Below are 21,563 nucleotides of genomic sequence, written 5' to 3' on the forward strand. Positions count from 1 at the left end.
TTACTCTGGTAACATGTGAATTATAGCGAGGTAATAACTAAATAGGAAAATCCTTTAAATACCATTATGACGTTACCCCAATAACAATTCATTCTCGAGATGTTCAATGCTCTGGTGCTTCGAAACAGCGTTTATTCATTAGGTGTCGAGTGTAAGGTAAAATTCACCAAATACATGCTTCTGCTGAACAAGTAAAATATGGCGTCTTGCTGCCTGCGGGCCTCAAGCTTTCTGCTTGTGACGTAGGGAGCATTCTTGCTTCCTACTAGTTCTTCTTTACGTGACACGTCGCCGAAGTATCGCAGAACTTATTTTATGTTTCACGTGACGAAACGGCTCCTCAACGTAAAGCAGCAGGAAGTGACGTCACAAAACTAGTAGAGCGCCAAATCAACGTTAGCTAACTCGTCCAGTGTGCCGTCGGAGGAGGAGGAGATTAGCGTTTAACGTCCCGTCGACAACGAGATCATTAGAGACGAAGAGCAAACTCGGATTAGGGAACGATGGAGAAGGAAAGCGACCCAGCCCTTAAGAAGGAATCATCCCGGAATTTTTCTTAAGCGATTTAGGGATATCACGGGGAATCTGAACCAGGACGGGCGGACGCGGGTTTGAAGCAACGTCCTCCCGAATGCGAGTCCAGTGTGCCGACGTCCTTAGGCCTGTTCTGATTGACTGACCCCTGCTTACAAGGCAGTACGGGGAGTGATCTATGATCCTGAGACACGTAATCATCATATCGTCAATCACTCCAGCCGTTATTGGCAGTGGATGAGTCCTGATGGTGCCACCTCTTCTTTATTCAAATAGCTCATAATACGGCCACATGATGCTGACTGGACCCCGTTGCAGACCTCCCTGCTGCAGAAAAACCACCGGAGGTACTCGATATCGAACCGGAGATCTTCCACATCGGAGGCAACAATGCTAACCATTCGGTTACGGAGGCGGCCCCGTCCATTATGTACTGCACTGAAAACACATCCTTTCGTGTGTTATACCACATTAGGTAATGTATGATCCCTTATTTGAGGCCCGGTTGCTCTGGCCAAAACATTGCTGGATGCGTGGTAGTCATCGTGAATGAAGTACGAAAGAGCTCAGACGAAGCACTTTCACGTAGTTCTGTAGTGGCAGCTTGACTCACATAAAAGCCACAAGTGTTCTTCTCTGCCCTCGCCGGTTCTTCTCCGAGACGTTTCTCGTAGCAGAGCAACTTTCATCCGACAACTTTCACTTGATTGGGTCCAGTAACAGCACTTTTACCTCCGAGGTCAATGCCATTCGCGGCACATTTTCTTCCCCTCGTCCACAGACTGGAGCGTCTCAGCTTTCCTGTCGCAGCGTCGGTTTCACAGGAAAATTTTGATAGTGGCACATCCTCCGTATGCGTCATTCTCGGAGACAAAAGGCTATACTGTAGCTCAGAAGGAGCAGAACATCATGAAATGTTTCTATAAATAGCTTGAGACATAACAGTAGGTACAGAATGTAGGACAATTTTTCGTGAGAAAGTGTATTCAAACTAGGAGACGTGTGTCGTAGACGAAATCTTCCTGTTCATCATTTCAAGGAAGTAATTCTTTGAAGAAATACCTTCTAAAGCTATTATTAACACAGGAATAAAGTGATATTGGTATAAATCTCCAGTCAGTGTCATTCAGCAGACTACAGGCATTTTCTGATGATTTGTTTTCGTTAGCGTTCGAAGTAAACCCAGAAAACTAGGAAATGTTTGATTTCCAGCGTCTGTGTTTCAGCAGTAAATTACTAGTCAAATGAGTATGTAGGCATTAGTACTTGTTTTAAGGTACGTTTCATTTTGTAAGGAAACGATGTAGCACCATTTCTGACATTTACCCTTATCATTTTAGGAATAGCTCATTCTTTTCAAATGTTTGCCAGAGTACTAAATACAGCAGCTGTCCTTCATACAGTAGTATAAGAGAGCACTGATCCGAGTAGGTAACAGCGTAATGCTCGTCTAGCGAACGGCAGGGAGAATTGATGTCCATTAGTCTCTGATTAGCGTAATAAAAACCTCAAAGCAGATGGCAGTTTCTCAGTCGTTACTCTGTTTCTCGTATTGTATCTCTAGATAATATTAATGATAATAATAATAATAACAATAATTCAGTAATAAGGTTACCATAACTGACTGGAGCACCCTCTTGCAATAGTTTCGCAGTCAACTCGTGTTCTATTGAACTCAATAATCAAATCACATTGCTAAGTTAGATTAGTTTCATCTTCAACTTTATCAATAATTTCCTACTGCATACTTACGAACGATGACGGAACTGACGTTACGTAACTTGCACGCACATTCAGACTTGGAAAAAAATATGTTCTATGAACTTTACCAAGATGCAGAAAGAACAAACGTTCTTGAATGGTAGGTTTTTGCAGATACGGTTTAACATCAAGCTAATTAAGTGTCGCGCTGCCTTTGTATTCCTACTATTTCATTTAAGTATAATTTCAGCAAGATGTGATTGTATAAGTTCTATATCTTTGTTTCTGTGTTACGTTTGTTTCCTCGGGATACATGTAACCCTCATTTTCATTGAGAGTTCTACTTTTAACTTACTTTTGTGTTTTGTCAGTTTTGTTAGGAATCCTTAAGATAGCTCTGCAAATCTATTCCATTTTTAAACTTCCCCCTGCGTTCGTTTGCGGAACTGTTACTGACGTATACATTTACTTATAAGGAAGTACTGTTAGGGTATGTACTCTGTTTCCCACAAACTGAACCAAAATCTCGGAAGATTACGATGCCTCCGTAACCTAAAACAAGGATCGGACGAGGGGAAGTGGTTTTATGCTTCGTGTACCAATGTAATTGAAAGCAGGATCTGCTAAAGCTGTAAAGCAGCGGTGCATTATTCTGATAGTCTATCGTAGTAGACAAGTAGGGTAACGTATACATCATTCATGTAAACAGAGCTTATAGCCCTTGCTTTAACATAACCCCATCACATTTACACGTAAGCCTATAGAGCTGGGACCCGATAACATAGCTGGCAAATGTAATGTGCACAATTCCGCCAAACAGTCATAGTGAGATGAAAAAAGATGTTAGGAGGAGCACGTAATTTACAGTCCAGTACGTTAAATAATATTTGTATTTGACGCAGAAATCCACATCAATTTTGCTGGCTTCGTTTACATGTGGACACTTATGAACACCATAACGAAATATGATACACTTGAGGGATCTTTTGCAGGCCTAATTTTCCATCCTGCACCCTCAGTAGAGATGTTTGAAGTTATTTACCCCGTGTAGTTACAGTGGGAAGGTACTGACCAGACATCCCCTCCGATGACTACAGCCTACCAAAAATGGTTCAAATGGCTCTAAGCGCTAAGGGACTTAACATCTGAGGTCATCAGTCCCCTAGACTTAGAACTACCTAAACCTAACTAACCTAAGAACATCATACACATCTATGTCCAAGGCAGGATTCGAACCTGCCACCGTAGCAGCAGCGCGGTTCCGGACTGAAGCGCCTAGAACAGCTCGGCCACAGCTACAGCCTATCGATTATTATCATTACCTTATAATCTATATAAACACCTGCTATAATAATTTTGTTACGTCGTAAGAAACTAAGCGTGGAATATATTAACGTTATCCATTCCATACATCCTGCACTTGGAGTCCATAATAGCCCTGGACAGTCGTTTCTACAGTGAACTTGGCGAAGTAAGTCTACACAACAGTAGATTAGGTTTGAATACCTACTCCTAAAAATATCCTATTCCTAAAAATCATACGTAAGTATAGAATTTACAGTATTAAAATGGCGGAAAATTTAATGCCTGTGTATCAAATTAATACTTACGACGCTACTGAAATGCCGTATTAGATGTGTTAGTAAAGGATGCTATTCATTTTGCCACCAACACTTCGTTACAACAAGCTTCCCTCGAATTCGTTTATAGCACATGATTTAAACCATTGATAATTGTTTCTAGAACTTAGAGTTCTAAGTTCTAGTTGACTAGTGCGAAGAAGTAGCAACAATAAGAGGAAATTGTGTCTCATGAAGACCCATCTGGTATGTTAAATGATGTACAGGAAGACGGTTGTGAACATTTTATTACAAAAGAGTTTGATCACTTACAAATGTATCAACAGAGAAGCATATAACAACAACAACAACAGTTAAAGCAGTCTATGGGCAGTGTGGTGAGGCACCGGCAGCTGGGAGCGGCAGCGGCGGCGGCGGCTTCAGTGGTGGTGGTGCGGTGCGTGGTGCAGCGCCGGCCCGTGGTGCTTGGGGATGTGGTAGATGTGCTTGTAGACGGGCACGTGCACGGGGAAGGGCTGCGGCACGGGCACCGGCACGTGGCGCGCCACCGCGATCGGCACCGGCTTGTCCACCGCGTACGGCACCTGTCAACACAGAGGTCCGCTGTAGCCACTCACTGCAGCTTCATGGCACTTTTCTTGCAAGCGTCAGGTCTCCTTTGGGGATGACCAGGAAGACAAATTGGTGGAACCCAGACATCATATGAGGAGTTATGCAAAACCACATTAAGGAAGCACGATCATAAGAAACGGTAGAAGCTAAGAAGCTACATTACAAAATTCATCAGCAGTTTAGTACCTCTGACCACTAGGTGAATGGTATAATTCAGAATGGTTGAAATAATAACAAATGAGAAACAACCACAATCAGTAAAGTTCACGTGAATACTTTTCCCACACATATCACATATCCTATAGATCCATAAAATTGCATAAACACCGCTACAAAGCTGCTGAAGCTCTATAACAAACCTCGTTTGTCAAATGGTTTCTAAAAGAGCAGACACGTGATTTATTGTACGACTCCTCAATGTTTGATTTCTAAAGTTTTGTACCTGAATTGTGAACAAACAGAAATAAGTGCAGTTACACTCACTCATCCAGTAAGCTAGTGATGTACTCGGAGATCAGAAAGTCAGTATAAATTTGAAAACTTAATAAACCATGGAATAATGTAGATAGAGAGGTAAAAATTGACGCACATGCTTGGAATGGCATGGTGTTTTATTAGAACCACCCCATATTGCTAGACGCGTGAAAGATCTCTAGCGCGCGTCGTTTGGTGATGATCATGTGCTCAGCCGCCACTTACGTCGTGCTTGCCCTCCCAGATCCCCAGACCTCAGTCCGTGCGATTATTGGCTTTCGGGTTGCCTGAAGTAGCAAGTGTATCGTGATCCACCGACATCTCTAGGGATGCTGAAAGACAACATCCGACGACAATGCCTCACCATAACATCGGACATGCTTGACAGTGCTGTTCAAAACATTATTCCTCGACTAAAGCTATTGTTGAGGAGTGATGGTGGACATATTGAGCATTTCCTGTAAAGAACATCATCTTTGCTTTGTCTTACTTTGTTATGCTAACTATTGCTATTCTAATCAGATGAACATATTTTGAACATATTTTGAACTTATGTTTTTTTTTTTTTGGTCCTGATAAAACTCCGTTTCATTCCAAGCATGCGTGTCAATTTGAACCTCTCTTTTTACATTATTCCGTGATTTATTCAGTTTTCAAATTTATACTGACTTTTTGATCACCCGGTATAAGAAAATATAATGAGATGGGAAAAAACATTATACACGAAAATACATTTTACTGGTATTGGGAACTAGGAAAGGAAGGATAATAGCAAAGTTGATACCGACTTTGAATGTAAAACGAATAGAATGGCTGAAATATGATATGAGAAGCGCAGTAAGTAGCTAGCAAGACGTATGTATTTGTTCAAATCGTTTTTAATAGCTTACATATTCGTCACCGCTGCGATAATTTTATCACAAAAATTACATTTGCTGTCCTCTCCATATATCCGTAAGGTGTCGTTGTTGTTGTCTTCAGTCCTGAGACTGGTTTGATGCAGCTCTCCATGCTACTCTATCCTGTGCAAGCTTCTTCATCTCCCAGTAGCTACTGCAACCTACATCCTTCTGAATCTGCTTGGTGTATTCATCTCTTGGTCTCCCTCTACGATTTTTACCCTCCACGCTGCCCTCCAATACTACATTGGTGATCCCTTGATGCCTCAGAACATGTCCTACCAACCGATCCCTTCTTCTGGTCAAGTTGTGCCACAAACTTCTCTTCTCCTCAATCCTATTCAACACCTCCCCATTAGTTATGTGATCTACCCATCTAATCTTCAGCATTCTTCTGTAGCACCACATTTCGAAAGCTTCTATTCTCTTCTTGTCCAAACTATTTATCGTCCATGTTTCACTTCCATACATGGCTACACTCCATACAAATACTTTCAGAAACGACTTCCTGACACTTAAATCTGTACTCGATGTTAACAAATTTCTCTTCTTCAAAAACGCTTTCCTTCCCATTGCCAGTCTACGTTTTATATCCTCTCTACTTCGACCATCATGAGTTACTTTGCTCCCTAAATAGCAAAACTCCTTTACTACTTTAAGTGTCTCATTTCCTAATCTGATACCCTCAGCATCACCAGACTTAATTCGACTACATTCCATTATCCTCGTTTTGCTTTTGTTGATGTTCATCTTATATCCTCCTTTCAAGACACTATCCATTCCGTTCAACTGCTCTTCCACGTCCTTTGCTGTCTCTGAAAGAATTACAATGTCATCGGAGAACTTCAAAGTTTTTATTTCTTCTCCATGGATTTTAATAGCTACTCCGAATTTTTCTTTTGTTTCCTTTACAGATTGAATAACATCGGGGAGAGGCTACAACCCTGTCTCACTCCCTTCTCAACCACTGCTTCCCTTTCATGCCCCTCAACTCATATAACTGCCATTTGGTTTCTATACAAATTATAAATAGCCTTTCTCTCCCTGTATTTTACCCCTGCCACCTTCAGAAATTAAAAGAGAGTACTCCAGTCAACATTGTCAAAAGCTTTCTCTAAGTCTCCAAATGCTAGAAACGTAGGTTTGCCTTTCCTTAATCTAGCTTCTAAGATAAGTCGTAGGGTTAGTATTGCCTCACGTGTTCCAATATTTCTGCGGAATCCAAACTGGTCTTCCCCGAGGTCGGCTTCTACCAGTTTTTCCATTCGTCTATAAAGAATCCGTGTAAGTATTTTGCAGCCGTGGCTTATTAAACTGATAGTTCAGTAATTTTCACATCTGTCAGCACCTACTTTCTTTGGAATTGGAATTATTATATTCTTCTTGAAGTCTGAGGGTATTTCGCCTGTCTCATACCTTTTGCTCACCAGATGGTAGAGTTTTGTCAGGACTGGCTCTCCCAAGGACGTCAGTAGTTCTAATGGAATGTTGTCTGCTCCCGGGGACTTGTTTCGACTCAGGTCTCTCAGTGCTCTGTCAAACTCTTCACGCAGTATCATATCTCCCATTTCGTCTTCATTTACATCTTCTTCCATTTCCATAATATTGTCCTCAAGTACATCGCCCTTGTACAGACCCTCTATATACTCCTTCCACCTTTCTGCTTTCCCTTCTTTGCTTAGAACTGGGTTTCCATCTGAGCTCTTAATATTCATACAAGTGGCTCTCTTTTCTCCAAAGGTCTCTTTAATTTTCCTGTAGGCAGTATCTATCTTACCCCTAGTGAGATAACCCTCTACATCTATACATATATCCTCTAGCCATCCCTGCTTAGCCATTTTGCACTTCCTGTCGATCTCATTTTTGAGATGTTTGTAGTCCTTTTTGCCTGCTTCATTTACTGCATTTTTATATTTTCTCCTTTCATCAATTTAATTCAATATTTCTTCTGTTAGCCCTCGTCTTTTACCTACTTGATCCTCTGCTGCCTTCACTACTTCATCCCTCAAAGCTACCCATTCTTCTTCTACTGTATTTCTTTCCCCCATTTCTGCCATTTGTTCCCTTACGCTCTCCTTGAAACTCCGTACAACCTCTGGTTTAGTCAGTTTATCCAGGTCCCATCTCCTTCAATTCCCACCTTTTTGCAGTTTCTTCAGTTTTAATCTACAGCTCATAACCAATTGATTGTGGTCAGAGTCCACATCTACCCCTGGAAATGTCTTACAATTTAAAACCTGGTTCCTAAATCTCTGTCTTACCATCATATAATCTGTCTGAAATCTGTCAGTATCTCCAGGCTTCTTCCATGTATACAACCTTCTTTTATGATTCTTGAACCAAGTGTTAGCTATGATTAAGTTGTGCTCTGTGCAAAATTCTACCAGGCGGCTTCCTCTTTCATTTCTTAGCCCCTATCCATATTCACCTACTACGTTTCCTTCTCTCCCTTTTCCTACTACCGAATTCCAGTCACCCATGACTATTAAATTTTCGATTTCTTCAATTTCTTCGTCATCTGCAGAGCTAGTTGGCATATAAACTTGTACTACTGTAGTAGGCGTGCGCTTCGTGTCTATCGTGGCCACAATAATGCGTTCACTATGCTGTTTGTAGTAGCTTACCCGCATTCCTATTTTTTATTCATTATTAAACCTACTCCTGCATTACCGCTATTTGACTTTGTATTTATAATCCTGTATTCGCCTGACCAAAAGTCTTGTTCCTCCTGCCACCGAACTTCACTAATTCCCACTATATCTAACTTTAACCTATCCAATTCCCTTTTTAAATTTTCTAACCTACCTGTCCGATTAAGGGATCTGACATTCCACGCTCCGATCCGTAGATTTCCAGTTTTCTTTCTCCTGATAACGACGCCCTCCTGAGTAGTCCCCGCCCGGAGATCCGAATGGGGGACTATTTTACCTCCGGAATATTTTACCCAAGAGGACGCCATAATAACCAAGTTTCTAATGCACTGTAGCTGAGTTGTATTGGACACGAAAGTAGTCGATTTGAATGCTATTAGTGGAAGAAGTATTCAGTTCAGGAGAAGACATAGTTACGTGAAGATTTCTGTCACCGGAATCTGTGCTAGTGACCTCGGCAATGAAATCGATTACAAAGAAAATAGCAGCGTGATAGCTGTATTAAAAAGTCGTAAAATGGCTATCCTACTAAACAAATGCTGCCGTGCGCCGTCACAATAATTGTCTAAACGAAGAAAACCTTTTGATCTAACGCTGTATAATGATCGCACTGATGGTAAAGGTATAAATTCTCGGCAAAAGTTCTACGAATAGTAGGTCATTGCCCATCAGAAACGGTAGCGGTTTATCCCTGCGAATTCTTAATTATTGCTTCTGAATTATGCACGAGAAAAAATGAGAAAAATTATGGGGAATAGGTGGCGACATTCTTTTATCAAGTTCAGTTGTGATAGAAAATTCTGCCGATAACCAGCTTCAGATCGTACGAGAAAGCAGTAATTCACGCACAGTGGGGAATTATTTTCTCTGAAGATGACCAGCTACCTCAATTTGCATATTTATCCTATTACACCGGACAATAAACCATGTTAAAATGAACTCAGACAGTCATAGACGCTTTCATAGCGACTGAGACGTCAGTACGGCCGAAACAGACATTTATATTTCAAATGTTATGTGACTGTGTCGGACTATAAACTATTTTAAAATGAACATTATCCATATGTTACTCAAGTTCCCCAGTGCGGGGTTTGGGCTGTCTCCGGCTACGGTGTCGGCTTCAGCCTTTGATTACATCGGTTAATTAAAAAAGAGTTGTAGAAATATAAACGTTCCTAAGCTTGATGAAGTAACGTATCGTTGTTGAAATTTTTTAAGATGTTGGCGATAGGCGCTACTGGTCATGTTTCGTAAATAAGACCACCAGTCAAGTTTTCTAAGTAAGGGAACTGAAAGCAGATGGATTGCAGAAGATGTGGTATAAGAACGCATGTGCTTTGAAGGGTTAAGAGAAGGAACAGAAGTGGTAGGAGACAGGAAGCACTGAAGCAGTGCGGGAAGTGAAATGTTAACAACAAGCTATTATTGTAATTACGTTAGTTAAGTAATGTCAGGAACCTGTCGCATGAATTATGTAATGAAATTATACCATCATTCTAATTCAGGTTGAAGTGATAACAACGAATGAAAATATGTACATTGTCATGTCAACAAGTTAAAAATATCATGCGGGCTGAGGACGTGTGATTCAGTACTGATTTGTATTTCGCTTAGTACGGTGCTGAATTTGGCACACCGTCAAAAAGTCCGTCATTTAAGATGTTCTGGAATATCGTATGATTTTCTTCCTTTTCTCCTAATACAGTTAACAGATAATTGTAACATACTCTGTCATTTTATTTCTGTTTTATGGACCAAAGGACAAGTGATCATTCACAGTACGTAGATAAGTAGCTGAGTCAATCTTTCTAAAATTACTGCCTCCAACGACAGCGTGTGGGGATATTACTAGGGTATTTCCTTGAAAAATAATATGATTAACACATTTATTTACAAAAGTGATTAATTTTGTAAATTATGAGGTGAACAGTAGTTTGAAAGAGCATCTTCAGATTCCACTTTCGTCTTAGCATGCCACTCACCCCTCTGACAGCGGACAACTCTTGGCATGATCATAATATAGCACGAGCATAATGTCTTTCCGTGATAACAAAAATTTATTTCTAAGGGACCCTTTTAAATACAGCCATATGCATTGTTGCAAAAGGTAGCTTAACTCATAAGTTTATTTAAATAGACTTTTACATGAGCTCTGATAGCATTTCATTTCTTTACTCTCTGTCTCTCTCTCTCTTTCCTTTTTTACAGGTTGCGTAATTTAGAAACGCCGCTCCCATAATAGCGGCCATACAAGAGAAAACACGATGTGTTTCTCAGTTTCGTGGAACAGACCTGAAGCGGGTGACGACAATGTTGATACGTGAATAGAATATTTCAGTGCACTCGGTGGAAACGGAAATGTTATTTTTGTAGAGAAACAGGCATACCTCTGCCCAGTGGTGAAGATTTTACAAAAACTGCTGCATCTTCACATGTAAAATATGTCACTTCTGCAAGCAGCGTAGCCAGATGATACGCCGAGTCGAGCTGAGTTTGCTAGGAAACGATGGAATGTAGCAATTCCATGACTATCTTACTGAATCTTGTTTTTCCTTTGAAGCAACTTTTCAAATCAATGGGAAAGTAAATAGGCATACCGTGCAGATCATGTGTTTGATAACCCGTATGTTGTCGTACACCAGGTAAGGGACAGCCCTACAGTGAATGTGTAGTGTGGCTGAGGGCACAACAAGCGTATTGTACGATTATTTTTGACTGAATCAAGCACTATCGCAACAGTTTACTTGAACATGTTGAAATTGTACGTTATACCGCAGTTACAGGGATTACAACCATGGACAGTGTATGAACAAGATGAAACATTTCCTGACAGATGGATCGGTAAAGTCGTTACAACATCGTGGCCATCACGTTCCCCAAACATAACCCACATTTTATGGAGACACATTCAGGACAAAGTGTTGAGTTCAACAATCCTGATGTGCAGACTCTTACAGCACGAATAGAAGGTAATGTGAAGGAAATAATGGAAGAGATGTTGGAAAAGACGTGGACAAAAACTGAGTGTCCTATAGATCTTCTACGCACAGCAAACGGAGCATGTGTGGAAGTGGATCCATCAAGTTCTTTGAATTTGAGTTGGGACCACATAACTGTATCAAATATGGTTCCTTAGAAATAGATTTTGTAATAAGGGATAGGCTGGCCCTGTACCGTAGTGTACTTTACAGATCTATTCGTCAGGAAAAGTTTCATCCAAGAACCCCCGGCGTGGCGGTACACCATCTTGCTGAAAAGCTGTTATCCCTGTAACTGAGGAGCGACGTAGAGTTTCAACATGTTCAAGTAAACTGTTGTCGTTGTGGTAGGCTCGGTGAAAAAATAATCGAGCAATACTAGTGAACTAAGTCACACTACACATCCACTGTAGGGCTGTCCATTATCTGGTATACCCCATTATATGCGTTTTCGGAACCTCTGATCTGGACATTACGCCTATTTACTTTCCCGGTGAAGTAAAAAATCGCTTCAGAGGAAAAACAAATTTTACTAAGATAGTCATGGCAACTGATTCAGTCCAGGGTTTCCTAGTAATCTCAGCACGTCTGCGCATACCATCTGGCTACGCAGCTTGCAATAGCGACATATTTTACAAATTTGAATGCAGCGATTTCCTCTAGAATAGTCACTGTCCCATTTTGTCGGACTGCATTTAAATGTGGTCTGCTGGGTTGTGAACAGTGTAGTGTCTCACTACAGGTCTGTTCCACGAAATCTGTTCCACGAAACCGAAAAACGTGTCGCTTTTTCTTCCTGATGGGCGCCATTGTGAGAGCAGCATTCCTAAATTACGTTACACGTAAAGAGAATGTGTGTGTATGTTGAGTGTGTGTGTGTGAGTGTGTGTGTGTGTGTGTGTGTGTGTGTGTGTGTGTGAGAGAGAGAGAGAGAGAGAGAGAGAGGGAGAGAGAGAGAGGGAGAGAGAGAGAGGGAGAGAGAGAGAGAGAGAGAGAGAAAGAGTAAAGAAATGAGATGCTATCGGAGCTCAAGTAGAGGTCTATATACATAAACTTATGAGTTGAACTATCTTCTGGAAGACACGATTTGGCTGTATTTAAAAAGTGCGTGCAATTAGAAATAAATTTTTGTAATGAGGGAAAGACATTATGCTAGAGCTTTATTATGATCATGCCACGAGTTGTTCGCTGTCAGAGGGGCCAATGGCATTTTGACCCTGCACCTCGATGGATAACAGTGTGCGGCTGTTTGCTCATGATGCTGTGGTGTACGAGAAGGTGTCGTCGTTGAGTGACTATAGGAGGATACAAGATGACTTGTACAGGATTTGTGATTGATGTAAAGAATGGCAGCTACCTCTAAATATAGATAAATGTAAATTAATGCAGATGAATAGGAAAAAGAATCCTGTAATGTTTTAATGCTCCATTAGTAGTGTTGCGATCGACACAGTCACGTCGATTAAATATTTGGGCGTAAGACTGCAGAGCGATATGAAGTGGGACAAGCATGTAATGCCAGTTGTGGGGAAGGCGGATAGTCGTCTTCGGTTCATTGGTTGAATTTTAGGAAGATGTGGTTCATCTGTAAAGGAGATCGCTTATAAAACGCTAATACGACCTATTCTTGAGTAGCGTTCGAGCGTTTGGGATACCAATCAGGTCGGATTGATGGAGGACATAGAAACAATTCAGAGGCGGGCTGCTAGATTTGTTACTGGTAGGGTTGATCATCACGCGAGTGTTACGGAAATGCAGAATGAGATTTTCACTCTGCAGCGGAGTGTGTGCTCATATGAAACTTCCTGGCAGATCCAAACTGTGTGCCGGACCGATACTCGAACTCGGGACCTTTGCCTTTCTCGGGCAAGGGCTGTACCAACTGAGCTACCCAAGCACGACTCACGCCCCGCCCTCACAGCTTTACTTCTGCCAGTATCTCGTCTACTACCCTCCAAACTTTACAGAAGCTCTCCTGTTACCCTTGCAGGACTAGCACTCCTGAAAGAAAGGATATTGCGGAGACATGGCTTAGCCACAGCCTGGGGGATGTTTCCAGAATGAGATTTTCACTCTGCAGCGGAGTGTGCGCTGATGTGAAACTTCCTGGCGGATTAAAACTGTGTGCCGGACCGAGACTCAAACTCGGGACCTTTGCCTTCGCGGGGAAGTGCTGAGTCGTGCTTGGGTAGCTCAGTTGGTAGAGCACTTGCCTGCGAAAGGCAAAGGTCCCGAGTTCGAGTCTCGGTCCGGCACACAGTTTTGATCAGCTAGGAAGTTTCGTTACGGAAATGCTTTAGGAACTCGGGTGGGAGTCTCTAGAGGAAAGGAGGCCTTCTTTTCGTGAATCGCTACTGAGGATATTTAGAGAAGCAGCATTCGAGGCTGACTGCAGTACAATTTTACTGCTGCCAACTTACATTTCGCGGAAATACCACAAAGATACGATAAGAGAGATTAGGGCTCGTACAGAGGCATATAGGCAGTCATTTTTCTCTCGTTCGGTTTGGGAGTGGAACAGGGAGAGAAGATGCTAGTTGTGGTAAGAGGTACCCTCCGCCACGCACCGTATGGTGGATTGCGGAGTATGTATGTAGATGTAGATGTAGTGTATTTGGATTTGACTTTGCAGCAATTCTGTGGAGGAAGAACGAATGTAGTGGTGCTGAGACGGTGTGGGCGGAAGGCATCTGCGGGCGCACGCACCTTCCTCTCGACCTCGACGGGGTAGTGCTTCTCGACGGGCACGTGCACCTGCCGCAGCACGGGCACCTCGACGGGCAGCGGCACGCGGATGTGCACGGGCACGGGCTGCGGCACGGGCACCAGCACGGCGTGCGGCACGGCCACGGGCACCGGCGCCGCCACCGGCACGCGCACCACCTTCACCACGGGCACCGCGTACGGCCGCAGCTTCTCCACCGTCTTGCCCAGGCCCTCGCCGCCCGCCGTGCCCGCGAAGCCCACGTCGCCCACCGCGTTCTGCTCTGTGAACACGGCGCGCGCGTACCTTGTAGTCGAGCTAAAAAACCCTAAGGAAATGCAATCCGAAAACAAAGGAAGTAGGTTACAGTACACTTGTTCGCCCACTGCTTGAATACTGCTCAGCAGTGTGGGATCCGTACCAGATAGGATTGATAGAAGAGATAGAGAAGATCCGACGGAGAGCAGCGCGCTTCCTTACAGGATCATTTGGTGATCGCGAAAGCCTTACGGAGATGATAGATAAACTCCAGTGGAAGACTCTGCAAGAGAGACGCTCACTAGCTCGGTACGGGTTTCGAGAACATACCTTCACCGACGAGTGAAGCAGTAAATTGCTCCCTCCTACGTATATCTCACGAAGAGACCACGAGGATAAAATCAGAGAGATTAGAGCCCACGCAGAGGCATACCGACAATCCTTCTTTCCGCGAACAATACGGGAGTAGAATAGAAGGGAGAACCGATAGATGTAGTCAAGGTACCCTCCGCCACACACCGTCAGGTGGCTTGCGGAGTATGGATGTAGATCTAGATGTAGATGTAGAATGCACTTTACGAAACCTTCGATACCGGTGGGTATCAATCTCGATACGATTGGGTATCGATCTTTTCATTTATAGTATAAAATCGGACAAGTGTGCACTCTGAGGGTTCCGTAAAAACTTAATATGTATATACGGTTAATCCACAGGTTATGATGAGTGAGGCTGCGAGTATCAAAATATGTGACATAATATGTCTTTTGATTGCATTCAGTTAGAAGCTTCAATTTTGTACACCACAAAGGACAGTAGACCCTAGTATTTGACGTTAATTTCCACTTGATACTTCCTCCTGTTTCTGAGAAATGGATCTGAATAGATGGACAGACAGAGAGACAGACAACGTTCAAATGGTTCAAATGGCTCTAAGCACTGTGGGACTTAACATCCGAGGTCATCAGTCCCCTAGACTTAGAACTACTTAAACCAAACTAACCTAAGGACATCACACACGTCCATGCTCGTGGCAGGATTCGAACCTGCGACCGTAGCAGCAGCGCGGTTCCGGACTGAAGCGCCTAGAACCGCTCGGTCACAGCGGCCAGTGACAGACAACGAAGTGATCATGTAAGGGGTCCGTTTCTACCGATTGGGATATGGAACCTTAAAAAAATAATATCTTTGTAAATCGATTTCTGTGTGAGTGATATACTTTGTCACCTACTGCTTTCATTTGATGTGAACTGAACAGTTTTGTAATTACAAGAAACGTACATGTGTTGATTTGATACAGGTAATTTTATTGCAAAAATTTTGTAATATTTACGTAAATAGTTGTGTTAAGCAAATTTAAATATTTTTGTCTCCATCTAAGTAAATGATGACAGTGGTTGCTTATAGTTCTACTATCTATGTTGCACCTCTTGTCGAGAGGGAAGAGATGAAGTAATAGTAACTCATGTTAAGTTCATTCAACAGAGAGACACATTTGGAGTGTTGCAACGGAGAGACAAGTTTATGTAGGTGTATGGGGTTTGTATTCCGTGAAACTTGATTTGACAGTGCGCAAAAGTTTGTTTCTTTACTAAAATAAATATAGAAGAAAAAAGGGGGGATAACTCTTATTATTTAAGTGGAAGAGCTTGGAAGAGCATGTCACATACAGCATAAGCAGATGTCACACCATTACACCAGAAAGAAAATAGAACTAACCTGCTGTATTACAAACCCAAGCAAATGACATCGATTTGCAGTAGGATTCTGCAACATACACTGTGTTGCAGTTTTATGAAATCGAAGGGAGCGATTTAGTAACACAAAACTAGACAGATTCACATAACATCGTTTTCGTGAAACTCAATTGTCTCTTTACTCATGTGAAGTAATGAATGCTGTCGACAGGGAATCTCGACTTGATTCCACATTTCTAGGTTTCTAGAAACCTTCAGAAGCACTTCGTCTCAAACAGTTTCAACTCAGCCGGCCGGAGTGACCGAGCGGTTCTAGGCGCTTCAGTCTGGAACCGTGCGACCGTTACGGTCACAGGTTCGAACCCTGTATCGGACATGGATGTGTGTGATGTCCTTAAGTTAGTTAGGTTTAAGTAGTTCTAAGTTCTAGGGGACTGATGACTTCCGCTGTCAAGTCCCATAGTGGTCAGAGCCATTTGAAGTTTCAACTCAAATCGCGTGCCTATCGAATATCGTCTTAGTTCAGCGGGATTTGTGATTTCCTCTCAGTTGGTACAACTGGGGGACATAGAATTCATCCAGTGAACTAATCCACAAGAAAAAGTTATTGATCCTCTGCTATTCTGAATCTATGAAACGACTTATCAGGCAATTTGAGCAGCCCTCTCAGATTTTTTACAGACGATGATGATGCATGTTCCGTCTAGTACGTCAAAACTAATTTCAAAATAATTTATACAAGATCTCCACAAGGCGCAAAAGGTGGCAGTTGAACCTAAACTAAATACTATGGATTACAATTAATAGCAAATTCATTTAAAACCATCACACAATGCTGAACGTAAAGCGAACGGAAAACGATGTTTTACTGCTACAACACTACTAAAGAGACTGTATCATCTCCTAGAGTACTGCTGAGAGATGTGAGTGATAGATATGATAAACGAGTTGGGATGGGAATTATTAAAAAACCGGAATCTTTTTACTAGTTTTCAGTTTCACTAGATTTCAGCCATCAACTTTGTCCTGCGAACGACAAAACCTTTTATTGATTTGCACTGACATAGGGAGAAATGTCAGTGCAACTGAATAAAACATTTTGTCGTTCGCAGCACATAGTGAGAAATGGAAATGTTGGAACACGTGAGGCAAGTCTGACCCACGACTTATCTTAGAAGATGGATTAAGGAAAGGCAAACCTACGTTTCTAGCATTTGTAGACTTCGAGAAGGCTTTTCACAATGGTGATTGGAATACTGAAGGTCGAAGGGGTCAAATACAGGGAGCGAGAGGCTATTTACAATTTGTGCAGTAACCTGATGGCTGCTATAAGAGTCGAGGGGCATGAAAGGGAAGCAATGGTTGGGAACGGACTAAGACAGGGTTGTAGACTATCCCCGATGTTATTCAATCTGTATATTGAGCAAGCAGTAAAGGAAACAAAAAAATTCGAGTATGAATTAAAAGCCATGGAGAAGAAATAAAAACTTTGCGGGTTGCCAAGGACATTGTAATTCAGTCAGAGGCAGCAAAGGACCTGGAAGAGAAGTTGAACGGAACGGACAGTGCCTTGAAAGGAGGATGTAAGATGAACATCAGCAAAAGCAAAACGAAATTAACGGAATGTAGTCGAATTAAATCAGATGATGCTGAGGGAATGAGATTAGGAAATGAGGCAAGGTAGTAGATGAGTTTTGCTATTTGGGGAGCAAAACAACTGATGATGGTCGGAGTAGAGAGGATATAAACTGTATACTGACAATGGCAAGGAAAGCGTTTCTGAAGAAGAGAAATTTGTTAACATCGAGTATAGATTTAAGTGTCAAAAAGTCATTTCTGCAACTATTTGTATGGAGTGTAGCCATGTATGGAAGTGAAACATGGACGATAAATAGTTTAGAAAAATAGAGATTATTAGCTTTCGAAATGTGTTGCTACAGAAGAATGCTGAAGGTTAGATGGGTAGATCACGTAACTAATGAGGAGGTACTGAATAGCATTTGGGAGAAGAGGATTTTGTGGAACAACTTGACTAGAAGAAGGGATCGGTAGGAAGGACATGTTCTAAGGCATCAAGGGATCACCAATTTAGTATTGTAGGGCAGCGTGGAGGGTAAAAACCATATAGGTAGATAAAGAGATGAATACACTAAGCAGATTCAGAAGGATGTAGATTGCAGTTGTTACTTGGAAATGTAGAAATGGAGAGCTGCATCAAACCAGCAACAACAATAGCGATAAATGACCATAATAATAAAAGAAGAGGTATCAGAACAAGCATAGCTACAGTTGTGTGTCCATTTTGCATTTGCTGTTTGAGAGTGGAACGGTTGAAAAATAATATGGACATTCTGCCAAACACTTAAGAATGAATTGCAGATAAATCGTTTGGATGTCGATGTTGATAACCGACACACTGTCTGACAACCGTCTTCAGAGTACGCTCCTAGTGCACTACTGTGCAAACATAGGCATAAGTAATACAGAAGGGTAAGACATAGAGCAAATGCCAGCAAGCAATGAGAAACTACCATCAGATTACAAGGTTTGTGGTGAACTTCTGAAATCCATCATGCTGTTCAAATCTATTTCTACATATACAGCTCCTGGATATTTCAGAAATGACATCTTATTATCAAGGAACACTTCTGAATCGCGCTTGTAGTTGACAAATACTGCTAGGGCTAACACGGCCGATGTTGGGTTCAGATAAATGTGTGAGCTGAGAGTATGTGGTCGATGTGTAAGACCATTTAGTAATGGTTCGTCCCCATCAGCGGGAATCTGATTAAATGAAACTCTGAATTTAATAGATAACATTTGCTTTTTGGGGAGGAAAATGACTGGCGATGCCAGAGGAGGATACAAAATGAAGACTGGTTATAGCAAATACCGCTTTTCTGAAAAAAAAGAAAACATGCAACATAGATCAAAGTGATTTCAAGTAGTTTCTGAAAACATTTGTCAGAAGTGTAGCGGACTACGGAAGTGAACTTGGACGATAACCACTACAATGCAGTCTTTCTGTTGCGGCGGGAGGAACACCTACTGTGTCTAAGATGACAAACAAGTGTGTCGATGCTGCATATATTAGTTGAGTTTCTTTTATTTGATGCTTAGAGAGCAGATCTGTGTTTTCCACAGGACACGTTCTCTATTTTAAATGACACAGAGACGAGTGTGGTACTTGTTTTTACATTTTGTGGCTCAGTTCCCTAACCCAAAAGAATGTGAGGTTTTAGTGTCTGCAAAATGCCTGGGTGCATCGATCATTTTTGAAGAGGCACCGAGCCACAGTAATTTAGTCCCTTTTAGAGGTGTCTGTATTTTCATTTTGTGATTAACTAGCAATCCATCGCGGCTTCACGCGGATGGCAATGGATATCTACAATCCGGCGACTTATTCATAACATGTAGGGATATACAGAAACCTTCCTTTTAAATAAGTCTATCTGTTAGTGAAAACTGTATCAAAATCCCTAGAACTATTCCTGAGATTAATCCGACTCCACATACCAAAAGCGCTGCGAAGAACTTTAATTTATTATACGTACTGATATAGAAGATATACACGAACCGTCCTCGCGAATCAGTGTACATAGTTGTGAAAACTGCATCAAAATCCCTACAGAAATTCCTGAGCTTAGCTTTGACATACAGGCAGAAAAAGGTGGCGGTGGCTTTAATTTATAACGTGTACAGAAGGAGGGTGTATGTATATACATACAGTTAGTTTCCTGTCGGCTCGTTGCAAATCTTTCAGTTAGACGTCCTCACAGCCAGTTATCCTACCGGATTGAAAGACAGGGTGGAAAATCCGTGGGCCAACCGGTATTCGATGCCGGGCCCTTTCAGCTTCCAAGCAAAATATTTACTGCGAGACCACCACGCCCAACTTGGATTGCACTCACGCTTCGCTGGTCTCTGGAAATGCGGCGGCGGGCAGTTCATAGTTCAACCAGTTTCAACGAAATATTTATAAATTATGTATACGAATCTTCCTCGTGCACCAGTGTACCCTTAATTAAAATCCTATCGATATCCCGACGCCGGCCGAAGTGGCCGTGCGGTTAAAGGCGCTGCAGTCTGAAACCGCAAGACCGCTACGGTCGCAGGTTCGAATCCTGCCTCGGGCATGGATGATTGTGATGTCCTTAGGTTAGTTAGGTTTAACTAGTTCTAAGTTCTAGGGGACTAATGACCTCAGAAGTTGAGTCCCATAGTGCTCAGAGCCATTTGAACCATTTGATATCCCGACAGCAGTTTCTGTGATTAACCTGAGCATACAGTTAGAAGCAAGTAGGGGACTTCTATTTATACATGCACAGATTTGATCTATAGTTATTTGACTGTCTTTTTTTCCATTTCATGGACTGTTTTCTATGAGCTTCCTTATGTAAATGTTTTACTTTTTGTTCATGCAGCGGGTTGACGTAAAGAGGAGGCTGGGATACGATCTTCGGGGCACCTGTAAAGAGCACTCATAGGTACGGTACTCTCCTCGCATTTCGGCGGTAGCTGCTCACCTGCCAGGGAGCCGCCCACGTCGGCGACGCCGCCGTAGTCGGCGGTGAGCGCCGCGGCGTGGGCGTAGCTGTCACCGGCGCCTGCCGCCGCCGCCCCCACGTCCGCCACCGCTGCTGCCGCTGCCGCCCCCGCGTCACCGACGCCGCCCCCGTAGTCCCCGGCGGCAGCCGCGTAGCCGCCGTCGCCGCTCAGGCCGCGCTTCTCCACAGGCTTCTCGTCCGGCTCCTCGTGCACCTGGATTGGCTCGGCCAGCGCCGCCACAACCAGCAGGAGCAACTGCAACACGCCAACCCAGTAAGAAGCTCGTCACCAGTGAAGCCAGGGAGTTGGAAAATGAAACTATCTGCAACGGTGGAGGCCTAGTCAGGAGGCTGGTGCTTTATATAGGGCGTGGGTTACAGCTATTCAACGCAGCATTTCGCTTCCTTCATAGCGAACCAGCTTTTGGGCAAGTACCGTCCTTCAGAGAGGAACTGAACTGTGTGGCAGTATTTGTCTTCTGCATTAACGAGCCCCCTTTGGTCGTGTACAGTGTCCTAGAAGGAACAGTCATTATTCATAGATATGAAGGAACGCTCGTCTGGGCATACGGACTATTACGAATGGATTCCGAGACAGAGCACATTATTAATGTCACAGTAGTATGTTTTCCTTGAATAACTCGAAAATCGCGACCCTTAGCAAAAACTTGTCGCGCTATAAAATTAAACTACATTGAATTTCCTATACGAAAGTTCTTTTCATTATTTCTCTAGGACTAACAGTCTGCATGAAGAGAGTGAGAGAAAAGTCTAGCGCGACGCGCATGCGCTGTAACTTAGGTAGTTTTTGTAGGCCAATTCAAGATAGAAGAATACGATTAGACTTCAGCTGCATAATTTATTGGTGACGTATGACAAGCTGTGCCGCACCCGGATATCGCGCTTTACGAGAGTGGTCGCCTTAAACTA

The 21,563-nt window shown here is 42.6% G+C and overlaps 1 protein-coding gene across 1 annotated transcript; it reads right to left on the reverse strand.

Moving 5' to 3' along the window:
* Positions 1-4,234: 4,234 nt before the first annotated feature.
* Positions 4,235-20,037, reverse strand: LOC124594404 (MAGE-like protein 2). The gene is made up of 3 exons (XM_047132774.1): positions 19,998-20,037; positions 14,136-14,416; positions 4,235-4,399 (listed from the first exon to the last, which is right to left on the reverse strand). The coding sequence occupies exons 1-3, from the start codon at positions 20,035-20,037 to the stop codon at positions 4,235-4,237; spliced, it is 486 nt and encodes a 161-aa protein (XP_046988730.1).
* Between the last annotated feature and the right edge of the window lie 1,526 nt (positions 20,038-21,563).

Source organism: Schistocerca americana, chromosome 2 (assembly GCF_021461395.2).
Source record: "Schistocerca americana isolate TAMUIC-IGC-003095 chromosome 2, iqSchAmer2.1, whole genome shotgun sequence".
NCBI lineage: Eukaryota > Metazoa > Arthropoda > Insecta > Orthoptera > Acrididae > Schistocerca > Schistocerca americana.